Source organism: Elephantulus edwardii, unplaced genomic scaffold, assembly GCF_000299155.1.
Source record: "Elephantulus edwardii isolate Elephantulus edwardi_28Jun2011 unplaced genomic scaffold, EleEdw1.0 scaffold00286, whole genome shotgun sequence".
Taxonomy (NCBI): Eukaryota; Metazoa; Chordata; class Mammalia; order Macroscelidea; family Macroscelididae; genus Elephantulus; species Elephantulus edwardii.
The window spans coordinates 2972403-2985991 of NW_006400036.1; the positions used below are offsets into that span (position 1 = coordinate 2972403).

The window sequence follows — 13589 nt, forward strand, 5'->3', positions numbered from 1 at the left end:
TAGAGGTACATATAAATTTACATTTCAAATCATTTCTATTTCAAGCCTCAACTGTCCCTCTCTCAGATGATAATGGTGACTATTAATTACAATCATTCACTTTTCCACAGAAAATGTTTACACTGACTCCTTTTAATTAGCTCAGAATATTTATTCCTCTCGGAACTACTGAGCAATGCAGATAAACTCACAGCTCAGAAAAGTGTAGCACAAAGGGAGTGTGAGGCACAGTGTCAAAATGAAAATGGATGATGAAAAGGACAAATCAAGGGATGTGTACATTTTTTTAATCCACAAGGAAAGCAACTGAATGATCGAATGAAAAATTAAGCTAAATATTTCAATTCATAAAAAAAAATTTAAAACCAGATGCTTGAAATATTTTTTTTGAGCTACACAAATATCATGACCTAAGAGCCCGAATACTCTTCCATGATTATACACTAAATAGCATTTGTTATTGACTAATTTTCAATTTTCAGAATCAACCAATAAAAATTCAAAAAAAGAAAAAATGAGAGAGGAAAAACCTAATATGCTTGTTTTTCTGAGTACAGGCCATGGTCTTCACAATTACTTGCTAAACATCAGAAAGCTGGACAAAGACTAGGATGACAGGAGAATTGATGCCTTTGAACTGTGGTGCTGGAAAAGAGTACTGAATATACCATGGACTGCTAGGAGAATAAACAGGTTCTTCACAAGAGACTCAACAGGACATAATAACAAATTAACTATCATTAAACAGAAAAAGGAGGAATTTCTCTCACCTCTTCAATTTTTAATTCTTGATCATGTTACACATTTTTGTAAGTTAAACCTCAATTACTGAATTGTTACACTAATTTTCAATTCATTAGGCTGTATCTCAACTCCTGTGTTGTTATGTGCTGGAAAGTCAATGCAGACTCATAGTGGCCCTACATAAAACAGCTCTGAACTCTGCTCTATCCTGAGCCAATTTCATCATCTCTGACACACCTACCCTCATTACCCTAGTCTCTGAGTCAATCCATTTCATCCAAGGTCTTCCTCTCTTGTGCTGTCTCTCTATGCTTCCAAGCATCATGTCCTTCTCCAAGGACTAGTACCTCCTTGCAACATGCAAAGTGTAGCCTGGTTTCACCTTCTCCAGGACAGACCTGTTTGTTCTCTTGGTAGTCCATAGTATAGTTAATACTCTTCTCCAGCACCACAGCTCAATTCTTCTATCATCTTTAGTCATTGTCCAGCACTCTGTTGCTATGCAAGTAATTACAAAGCCCATGGCCTGGATTAGGCACACCTTGGTCTTGAGACTGACATCACTGCTCTTCAGCATTCTGGAGAGGTCTCAATTTCTAAATGTAGTTTGTCTTTTGATTTCGTGGCTACTGGCACCAAGAGGTTTGATGGTGGTGCCAATCAAGCTGAAGCTATTTACAATCTCAACCTCTTCACAGTCTACCATGATGTTGCCAATTGGCCCAATGGTAAAAATCTTTGTTTTCTTGATGTTGATCTTCAATCCATATTAAAGGTTGCAGTCCTCAACCTGCAGCAAATGCATCTGGTCCTCCTCAGTTCTGGCAAGCAAGGTTGTGTCATCTCCATATCACAGATTTTTTGATGAGTATTCCTCCAATTCTGATGCCACATTTCTCCTCATAGAGCACAGCCTCCCAAATGATCTGTTCCACATATAGATTGAAAAGATATGGAGATGGGGTATATCCTTGGTGTATACCTTTCCTGATTTTGAACCATGCTGTTCTGATGACTGCCTCCTGGTCCCAAGTACAGGTTTCACATAAGCACAATCAAGTGTTCTGGGATTCCCATTCTTCTTAAGAGTTACCCACATATTTTTGTGATCCACAGCCAAATGCCTTTGCACAGTTAATGAAACATGGGTAAGACATTTCTCTGGTACCCTATTCTTTCAGCTAATATCCATCTAACATTAGCTATTATGTCCCTAGTGCCATGGCCTCTTCTCAACCCAGCCTGCACATCTGGCAGTTCTCTGTTGATGTGCTGTTCTAGTCGTTTTTGGATACTTTTCAATTCTGATACTAAAGTACAGATATAAATATGACAATTCTTACAAAAAACAAAACAACTAGTTACTTTGGAAATAGGAAAAAATTATTCTATGAATAATGTACGTGTATGTTATTATTGTGTACCACTGAGTCAGAACCAACCCATAGCTGACCCTCCAGCAGGTTTTCAAAGGCAGTAATTACACAGGAGACTGTACATTCTTCTACACTGCAGCAGCTGATGGATTGAAACCATGTGCCTTTGGGATTGCAGTACAGATTCTTACCACTAACTTTTTCTATATACGTTGTTGTATGTCACTGAATTAGAACCAACCCATAGCTGACCCTCTGGTGAGTTTTCAGAGACAGTGATTCATAAGGCATGAGACTGTTATCTTTTTCCAGAGCAGTTGGTGGATTTGAACCGTGTGCCTTTAAGATTGCAGCAGTTTCTTACAAGTAGGCCGCAAGAGAATCCTTTCTTTCTTCTCTCAACTCAAATTATGAAACATTCAATACCTGGCAGTTGAAAATAACTCTTGATAGAGAATTAAATGCTTACCCCTACTTTCCGTAAGAGATCTCCCACAATATTCAGTGCTGATATCCTGGCAGAAGGAGTCAGTGGACTGGTACCAAAACCATTTGGTATAGCTAGAGGAAAAAAAAGAGTAATCATACTTGCAATCCCCTTGTATGTGGGTTGTGTTGCTGATGTTACAAAGTAACCCTCATTGCAAAATCAGTATAGTACTCCAAACTACTAGGGAAGGTATCCTAAGCAAGATTAACCATTGCCCAGTGAATGGAGTAGTTGGATTACAACCACTGCTTCATATTAAATAATGCTAAAACTACACATACCCATAAAAACGTAGAAAAGTATTTCTAGCGAACAGATTCCTGAAATTGGTGCTGGAAGATCAAATGGTATGCTTTATTTTTTTTTCATCTTAATAGTTATTGTTGTTGTTGTTATTGCTGTCGAGTCATAGGCCACTCATGGTGACCCTACGAAAGACCTGAACATTTGTATAACTTTCATCATTTCTCCAAGTTCACAGGGTTTCCGGAGGAGGCAAGCTATTTCAGAAGTGGATGCCACTTCTGCTTCCAAGCTTGTTTTAATTGGGGAGCTCCACCAAACACTGTCCACCATGGATAATCAATATCACATTTGACACATCAGTGTCACAGTGTTTAGCATCACAGTCACCAAGTAGCCTGAGTAACCTCTATAGAGCAAATGGACAGATCAGTGCTATATCACTTAGAAGAATGTCTGACCATCAACAATTAAAACCAGGTCCTCAGGCCCAAATTTCTTTTCCAATTAGAGGCTGAATACAATCAACTCACACCCAATGGTGAGTAATCATTCCACCCTAAGCCTCACTAGAACTAGCAACAAACCTCTATAGAATCCGGCAGCTCCAGATGTCTTCCCAATCTGGATTCCAGCCCCATAGTGGTGACCAAATGCTATTATAAATCCCCTCAAAAGGTCACATCAACAACAGTAATGTTCTTTGGTACTGTCCTCAATAACATTAAATATTTCTACTCCTTCCCCCATCTCAATCTGAAGTTTGCAGATTTGTGATAAGCAGTCCTTTGAATCTCTTCTGGGAATCATTTGTTCATTCTCTGCTCTTGCTTCATTACAACCCATCTTAAATCAATATAATCCACCAGAGCTTCAAAAAGGAAAGATACCACAAACCTTTTGGTGAAGGAAAACTGTTTTCTGTTCCTTTGCCAACAGGTGTAGCTGGCAATGAAAGTGAGGCTTGGACAGCAGAATCCATCTTTTCACAGTCGAGAGTTGGAGAACTGGGGGCCGACTTTCTGGTTACTTCCTGTTGCCTTTCCCGAACTGCTAGTTCTTGTCTTAAATCTGTAAAATGTTGCAAGGGAGTAATACTCACTATAGGAAACAGACATATCAAGCCAAAGCCACAGCTGAAATGTCATAAACATATTTTCCCTAAATCACTAATTTTTAAAAATAAAAAAATTGCTTTCCTATTTAACAATTTTCATTTACAAAGGTCTCTACCATAATGAGAAATAACCACCTTATGGCCAAATACTATTTTGTTATTGCCTTTTTGTGCCACTGAGTCAGAAATGAACCACAGCTGCCCCTATAGTGGATTTTCAGAGGCAGTACATCTCATGGAAGGAGATTTGTCCATCCTTCTCTGGTGAGGGGAGTGGAATTGAATCTTACACCTTTAGGACTACAGTGCAGGTTCTTACCACTAGGCTCCCTAAAACTCTTTTAGAATTTAAAAATGCTGTGTAATCAATTGGTAAAGTAGGAAGTCACTGACAAAGAGGAGACTCCTCAACAGGACAGGCTGCACAGAGGGGGAGACAATGACTGCAGTGTGGTGGTGAGGAGGCTGCCACAAGCCCCGGCAGATCTCGTGCTGTCATACACAGGGTCAATGAGTGGGAACTGACTCACCAGCATGCAACAAGAGCACATAAACTCTGAATGAGAACAGATGCTGACAGCCAGTGGGTTGAGTTTAATTTTTATAAAAAAACAGAATCAAAAGTAGAACTAAGAGTGAAGCTAGGGGACACAAAAATAAATACTCTTTGGCAACCCATTTTATTTTGAAATGGTATCATTTTTAAACTACAACAAAACCAATGTAGAATGTTTTGTAATTTTAAATGGTGGTATATTTTTACTAATACCATGAAGTAAGTATTTTATTTTAGAACATATTCAGAACCAAGAATGTTGTTGTTGGGTGCCATCAAGTTGACTGCAACTCACAGCAATCCTGTGAACAACGGTTGCATCTGTTTCCTGCAACACCTCAACTGGATCCAAGAAGATTGTTGTTAGGTGCTGTCGCACAGAGTATGTCTCATACCGACCCTATGCATAAATAGATCTGAACCTTGCCCTAATTCTGTGCCATCCTTATCATCTCTGATAAACCTGAGCCCCTTGCTGCAGTTACTGTGTCAGTCTATCTTGTTGAGGATTTCTGCTGACCTTTCCAAACATGATGTCTTTTTCCAAGGACTAGCCCCTTTTAACAATATGTAAGTAAGTATGTAAGACGAATATCGTATGTGCTTAGGTACTGTTGAGTCTGAATCGACTCCTAGCTGACCCTCCAGCTAGTTTTCAAAGGTAATAAATCGCAAAGGAGGAAACTGCCCATCTTTCTCCTGTGGAGCCACTGGTTGATTCAAACTGCCAGAAAATCACCATCTTTAGTAGCAGTGAAACTTCCCTACAGATTACACCACTAGAGCTCCACAAAGAACTATCAATTAAAACAGTAAGATAGCTGTCAAACAGATGGTCTTTTACTTCATTTCTTAAGTATATTTTTAATATTAGCAATGCTGGTAAAGAGAGTAAGGACATTAGAACACTGCAGAGAGAGTATAAAAGTATCAACCTATTTAAATAGTAATTTATCAATGTGTATTATGACCCTTTATATACTCTGCCTTATCAAAGAAACTATACTAATGAAATCATCAAAGATACTCCTATATTATCCTACCAGGAAGTTCTGGTGGCCTAGTTCGTATAGAGTTGCACTGCTAACCCAGAAGCTCAAATCTACCTGTGCCTTCGAAGGAGAAAGATGGGCAATCTCTTTCCATGTAGTTGCAGCTTCAGAAATATCAAGAAAAAAATAATTTGAGAGTTTGCTGTTTTATTTGGTTTTTTAAAAATGTATGTTATAGGCCAAGATTACATTCACAGCACTATTAATAGCAAAAAAAGAATTTGCAGTATTAAAAGGCTCATTAAATAAAACAGAACTGAATAATATAACACTTTTAAAAATCATGTTTTTAAAGGTTTTTTAGTGATGGTAAGTGGCCAGAAACACACTAAACTATTAATGAAATCTCCCTATATAAAGAACTGGCAGTGACTTTTATCTTTTTTTTTTTTTTAATATGCTCCATCCTACCATCCATAAACCAAAAAGAATAGGAACATTGTAAATAAATACTCATTGTACTCATAACAGGTATGTATGTATACACTTATAATGCTATTCCTTTCAAAAGACCAAACTGTTCATGTGGAAGCAATTAAGTAAAAACAAAAACAAGCCAAGGATCACATGCACAATGATAAGTGGCCAAAGCTCTGGAATATAGATCAGAGTTTTAATTCTAGCAAACTAGATGTAATCTTGGGCAAAACTCAGACTCAGCAGTGCCTCAGTTTTTTTATCAATAAAGTGGAGAAAATAACACCTAACGCAAAAGAATGATGTAGGTATCAAATAAATTACTAGAGTAAAGAAGCACTTAATGTAGGGCCTAACAAACATGCATGTGTATCCTAAAAAAAAAAACCAAAAACAAAACCCAAAACATTTGATCTGTAACTTAGTTTATTTAGTACTCTGGCTTACGGATAGAAAGGTAAGATAAATATTGCTTAAGTTATACATTTTACCTCTTGCTTCATCCTTTAACCTCTGTACAGATACCAATAAAGATTCTTTTTCATCAAGTTCACTTTCTAAAAAGGCATTTCGTTCAATGGCCTGATTTAGTCTTTGTTCAAAGTCTTCCAATGAAACTATTGTTGCCCTAAAAAAAAAAAAAGTTGAGCCCACAGATTAAATATGTAACACATGCAAAAATACAAAAAAGAAAGTAAGTTATCTCCTGCCATTTTCTGACTTAGCAAAGTTGGTCCTATTCAAAGAAAATGGTCTCATCACTTTTTGACCTCCAATAGCATCTAATGATGACATACATGCTTGCTGAAATGAACTTGAAGCACTTACTGATGAAGTTCAAAGATTATAGCTTTCAATATGGGTTAAACCTCAACCAATAAAGGCAATGACCTTAAAAAAAAAATAAAAAGACAACATCATGGAAAAAAAAAATTAAAAAAGTTGTCAAGAATTTCATTTTACTCAGCTTCACAATCAATACCCATGAAAGCAGCAGTCAAGAAATCAAATGGCCCAAAATCAATCTCCATAATAGTCTATGTGTTTCCTACTGCCAAAGGGGCCCTTTAGAGTAGTGAGAGAAGACCTTCACCCTGAAACCCACAGCGTCCCTTTTCAGCAGGAAGTAGCTAAGAGAATACGCCATCCCCTTTTCCTTATGAATCAGGGTGAAGTCTCCCTCAGGGAGGAGTGATAGGGAATGGTAAGGGACACACTGACAAAGGAGATTAATCAGAACTGGCTTTGACAAGCACTGTGGCAATTGGACAATTAAAACAGACATGGGGGGGGAAGAAGAACGAACTGGGGAGGAGGGTGGAGAAAACAGTGTAACAATGAATGAATGAAAACCCAAAATCTCTGTAAATGTTCATTAAAACTAATAAAATTTAATAATAATAAATTTTTAAAAAAAGAAATCAAATGGCATATTGCTGGACAATTCTGCTGCAAAGGATCTCTTTAGAGTGCTAAAGAGTAAGAATGTCACTTTGAGGACTAATCTGTGCCTTATAGGATATTTTCAATTACCTCCTATATATCTAAAGGAGTTCTGCTGGGCTAGTGCTAAGAAGCTGCCCTGCCATCCCAAAGGCATGCTATTTCAAATCTGTCAGCTGCTCCACAGGAGAAGGGGGGCAATCTCCTCCTATATGATTTACTGCCTCTGAAAACCTGTTAGAGTTCTGCTATGGTTCAGTTTATGGCTTGATGGCACACAATAGTAACAAATGTATCTGAAAGTTAGATTATGAATAAGGAAGCCAAAAGAAATGACCCTTCTGAATTGTGGTGTTAGCAAAGAACATTGACAATTCCACTCAATGTCCAAAATGCAAACTAATCTGTCTTGGAAGAAATGAAGTCAGAATGTTCTATAGTTGAAAGAGTGTTATCAAGGGTTGCCAGTTCCTAGAGGATACTGTGCATAGCAGGGAGTCAGAAAATAGAGGGCACTCAATAAGACAGGCTAGCACAGTGGCTGCAACAATGCACATAAGCAGGGATGTGACTGTGACAAAAAAATGCAGGATCAGGCAGTCATGTTTCAGGCCATTGCATACAGGTATCCTTAACATCAGATTCAACTTGATGGTGCCTAACAACAATATATTCTCTTAAATCATCATCTAAATTCTTTTTAAGTTCCTTAAAAGAAAGACATTTATTATATACTTTATAAAGCAAAGTTTATTCTATTTCAGGAAGAAAAGTTTTCAGTAGTTTTGGAGTATATAAATATTAAAGAGGAGTTTGTTTAAAATGCAAAGTCTCAGGTCTTACTGCAAAGTTTTAAGTCTGGAATGAAGCCGAGAACTGTTCATTTTTAACAAGTTACACATACAAAGACAGGCAGTTGATTCTAAGGGCATTTTGAGAAATACTGACCTATATGCTTCCGGCTCCCAAACGCATACCTCTAGCTAGCTATAAATGCCTTCAAGAACACTAGATTTGTTTTCAGTTTCTTAGAAATAATTTAAATTTTAAAAGTTCCTTTAAAAGGAGCTAATGCCTCAAATTCATGACTAAAATGAAATTAATTTATATCCTGCCCTTTTCTTCCACTTACATTTCTCCTTGTTATGTGCCATCGAGTCACCTGTGATTCATAGCAACCCTATGTACAACAGCTCTGAACCCTGCCCCATGCTGAGCCAATATGTCTCCAACACACCCGCCCCCAGTCACTCTGTCATTCCATCTCATCTCGGGTCTTTGTCACCTGTGTTGTTCCTCTACCCTACCAAGCATGATGTCCTTCTCCTAGGACCGGTCCCCACCTCCAACATGCCCAAAGTATGTCAGATAATACTTCAAAATCCTTGCCTCCAAGGAGCAGCCTCGCTTCACCCTCTCCAGGACAAACCTGTTTATTATCTTAGCATTCCATGGTATACTCAATAATTTTCTCCAGGACCACAACTCAAAGGCTCCAATTCTTCTATGATCTGTAGTCACTATCCAGCTATCTGGTATGCAGCAGGTAACTGTGAAGACCTGGATTAGGCACACCTTAGTCTCTAGACTGACAACTTTATACTTTGGCACTATGGAAAGATCCCTGATAGCAGACTTTCCTAATGTAATTAATCTTCTGATTTCCTAGCTATGTTTGCAAGAGTATTAACTGTGGACTTGAACAAGCTGAAACTGTTAACAATCTCAATCTCTTCTTCATCTATCATGGTGCTGCCAACTGACCCAGCGGTGACAATCCTTGTTTTATGTTGAGCTTCAATCCATATTGAAGACTATAGTTCCTTTCTCCTTACTCATTCAATAAACAGTACTCAAGAGCAACGGTGTGTCTCTGGAGACTAAGGTGTGTCTGCTACAGGCCATGGTCTTTGCAATCACTTGTTATGCGTCAGAGAGCTGGACAATGACCAGGAAGGATAAAGGAAGAATTGATGCTTTTGAGCTTTGGTGTTGGAGAAGAGTGCTGAGAGTGCTATGGACTGCTAAAAAAAACAAACATATTTGTCCTGGAGAGGGTTAAACTGGCTTGCTCCTTGGAGGCAAGGATTCTGAGGCTTCGTCTGACATACTTTGGTCATGTTTTAAGGAGAGACCAGTCCTTGGAGAGAGACATCATGCTTGGGAGGGTGGAGGGCAGGCGCAGGAGGGGAAGGCCCTCTGGGAGATGGATTGATTCAGTGACTGGGGCAATCAGGATGAGTGTGTCGGAGACAATGAGATTGGCACAGGACAGAGCAGAGTTTAGAGCTGTTGTACATAGGGTCGCTATGAGTCGCAAGCAACTCGAGGCACATAATAACAACACAGCTATTTGCTACAAAAGTTACTTCCCCGCCTTCAAGTTCATACTCTTAACACTATGAACAATTTTATCATGTCTTGTCAATTGCAAAAATTTCTCTCAAATAAATTTCCTCTTCTCTAACACTTGCCACTGATTTAAATCGTAATCAATCACCTGCAATACTCCTCAGGGGTCTCTGTATTTCCTCCTGCCTACTTCTAATTTCCCAATTATTTCCAAATCTAAATATGCTATAACTCTTTTATTTAGAAAATATTAAAGAGCTCTCCATTGCCTACAGAATGACTGGTTTTGTTATAAATTTCAATGAACATTTACAGAGATCTTGGATTTTCATTCATTCACTGTTGCACTTCTCACCCCGCCCACCTAAACCCCACCCCCCAGTTCACTCTTCTCCTTGAAAAGCAAACGAAAAACTCCTTCATTGGTATATAATCCCCCTGCACTCCGCCACCCCCACCCCGAGAATACTCCACTCTGCAACCATCATTCCGAACTCTTATGATAATCCTAATGCTTTTTAATATATTGCTTTTTTTAATATATTTTTTAATATATTGCTTTTAAGCTGTTCTCTCCCTCATCAGCTTCAATGCAGTATACATAACTCACTTTTAAACATGGTAGAGAAGAGAAGGCTCTTTATAACCCGATCCAATCACTTTCAAATCACAATGATGTCTATACACTTCAATCAAAGTAAAATATTAGTACTTCATGTCATATTAAGTTTACCTGTCTTTGAGTCTCTCTTTACCTAGTCAACATCTATTCTTTTTTTAATTGCTATTTTAATGAAAGTTTATAGAAAACTTAGATTTCATTCATTCATTGTTGGACATTTTCCTCCCCTGTTAGCTTTTCTTAAAAAAAATTCATTCATAATTGCACAATTTCCTCCCCAACCCCCAAGTCTACTTTGTTATGTACCTCTTATTCTGGACTGTTGTCATGCAAATACCTCATCATATATTTTCTTAAAGAGTTCTCTATTCTTTCTTGTACAATTGGCTCTACTATCTGCAAAGGCTGTTCCAGTTCCCCCAGGAGCTGTAGCTGCTCCTTCTCTATGCCCTGGAGTACCTAGTACACTTAGTTTAGTGGAACATTTATCACATTTCTATCTGTCACATCCTTAAGGGTAATGAGTGGCTTATCTTTCTAGCCTCAACCCTAGAGTCATGATTACCACTTAGGAGTTAGTCAATAAACATCAAGGAAAGAAATACCGATAATAATTATAAAGCTACAGGAAGCAAGGTTTTTCTGTTGGGCTTTTAATTTTTTTTATTATTTTTGTTTGTGTGTGTGTGTGTGTGTGTGTGTGTGTGTGTGTGTGTACCATCAAATCAGATCTGACTGGTTCAGAAAGAGATTGTTCCTCCTTTCTCCAGCAGAGCATCTGGTGGATTTGAACCGTGCACCTCTGGGATTGCAGTACACCTTCTTGCCACTAGGGGCTTTCTTTAAAATAAATTTTTATTTTATACTGGTTTGCTTACAATGTTCATATAAACTGTTTTTCACACCAGATCTTTCCCACTTCCTTTACCCAACCCTCCTAACCTTTAAATTGTGCGACCCTGTGAGGAATCAAGCTTTAAAGAGTTAAAGAAACAACTAATTATAGATATATGTAAGTTTAGCAAAATGACAGCAAGCCTTTATATAGATGGTTAAGTCTAATCATAATGGATTTTCAGAAAATCCATCCATCAGAAGAAAATGAAAAAAGGAGCTAAAGTGTAAAGACTAGATAGAAAATAACTAGTTAGGAAATAATAGACTAGTTAGGAAATAATAGACTAGACAGGAAATAATCTCTGAAATCAGACAAAAGAGGTAAGTATAGCAGTATTAAGAATATTGAGGAATGGGCCCATCAACAAACGAATGGCTAGAGAAGCTGTGGTATATTCAATGGAATACTACGCAGCATTGAAAAACAAGGAACTCATGCAATATTATTCAAAGTGGGTGACCCTGGAGGACATTATGCTGAGTGAAATATCTCAGTCACAAAGGGACAAATACTGCATGGTGCCACTGTTGTAGAATGGGTATGACATCAGGGTGGGGGTAAGACAGAAAAAACTGGATAAATTATGTATATTGTATTGAAACAGATGAGGGAAAGAACAGATTAGAAGTGATATATGATTGAGTATTATGGTTAGCACAGGAATCCAGAATTAAGGTTGCATAGAGAAGTGTACTTGGGGTGGGGGTGGGGAGAAGGGACGTGGGAACTGTATACTAATGAAGGAATTTTTTTTTCTTTTTTTATTTTTTTTCCTCTCTTCAGAGGGGGAAGCAAGCTGGTGGGGAGGGGTGGACAGGGAGAAAATTGAGGCAATGAATGAATGGAAATCCAAAACCTCTGTAAAATAAATAAATACATTTAAAATAAAAAGAATATTGAGGAATGATGGAGCAATGAATGACAAGAATTTTAAAGAAGAACCACTAAGCCCAGCAATTAATTATATGTGCAAGAAGGAAATAGAAAACCTAGAAAGATAAAAGTTTGGAATGAGAAATAAAAATTATTTCTAAAACATAAGGAGTTTTATGGCAAAAGATGATGTCCCAGTATTAAGACCTTGGCGATAGGTGACCTGAAGACATATTTTAATCACTGTTGCCAACTTATTCTAATAAAACAAACATCATTTGTTTACCTCTTTGCCCGCTCCAGGTCATCATTGGCCTGCTCCAGTTCTCTCACATACTTATGTAACTGCTCCTTGATAGCCCGCGTCTGACTTAAATCATCTTCTAATACTGAGACTTGCTTGTAGCTCTGTGCATACTGATGCTCTAGTTTCTCCTAAAGGTATGCGTATAGGAAAGGAAGTAAATGTTATTAACATATAGTTTTCCTTAATGGTTTAAAAAAAAATTCAAGCAAAAAAACATAATTTTCCTGAACCTTAGCTAACAGATCTTATCCTTTTAAAAATATTATAAAACTAAATGACATATGCTAAGTACCTTTACTCAGAAACATTTAGGTTATCAACCAGTCTCAGAACAAATTTTAATAATCTCTTATCTGAAAAGATGGTCACAAAATCTCTTCTCAAAAACCTCAAACTTGGAAGAAAACCTCTGGGTTTTCCAGCTGACTCTAGGCCAAGTACAGAGATACAAACTGCCAGCTGGAAGTTCAAATTCTCTCCTCTATGCCTGTCCTCCCCAACTTCCAAACCACCCCACCCACTCCCCAGACACAGAAACACCTTCAAGCATTTGGCTTAGATAGATGGTTGCAGACCAGCAATTTCCTCCTCTTGAGAATTCCTTTTTAGAAGAGTTTTTAATTTTATATTGATCTGCTTACCAAGTTATTATACATTGTTTCACATTATACTTCATTCACAGTGCATTTCATACAATAATTCCCATGCATTATGTTTTATAAAATCAATCACCATCAGACCTTGCCCATAATTACCCTGTCTTTACAGGTCCCCACTGGATCCTTCCTATTTCTTTCAAACTGTTCAACCCTGTGGTTTTACCCCTACCCAAATTCATCCTTCTGCTCCCACCCTTAAGCCAAACAAGACTCTAAAATTGAAGGGCTATTATGATCAACCATGAAATTATTTTATATCAATGTAATTTAAAAGTATTACAGAATGAGACAATCTACTTATCAAAGCAGGCAAACAGGGCACTTTAGGAAGCTATAATAATTACAATAAATATTATAACTAGAAAACTGACATTACTATCAAGTTGTTTTTTGTTTTTTTCTTTTTTATTATTAGTTTTATTGAAAGTTTAGAGAGACTT

At 37.6% G+C, this 13589-nt stretch overlaps 1 protein-coding gene across 1 annotated transcript in view; it reads right to left on the reverse strand.

The window, feature by feature from the left end:
* Positions 1-13589, reverse strand: part of NDEL1 (nudE neurodevelopment protein 1-like 1) — a 44517-nt gene that overhangs the window by 7704 nt on the left and 23224 nt on the right. Inside the window, exons 4-7 of the mRNA XM_006900507.1 lie at positions 12470-12618; positions 6487-6623; positions 3751-3924; positions 2590-2681 (exon numbers count right to left, since the gene is read on the reverse strand). Of these exons, the coding sequence (XP_006900569.1) occupies positions 2590-2681; positions 3751-3924; positions 6487-6623; positions 12470-12618 (552 nt within the window). The remainder of the gene's footprint in view (positions 1-2589; positions 2682-3750; positions 3925-6486; positions 6624-12469; positions 12619-13589) is intronic.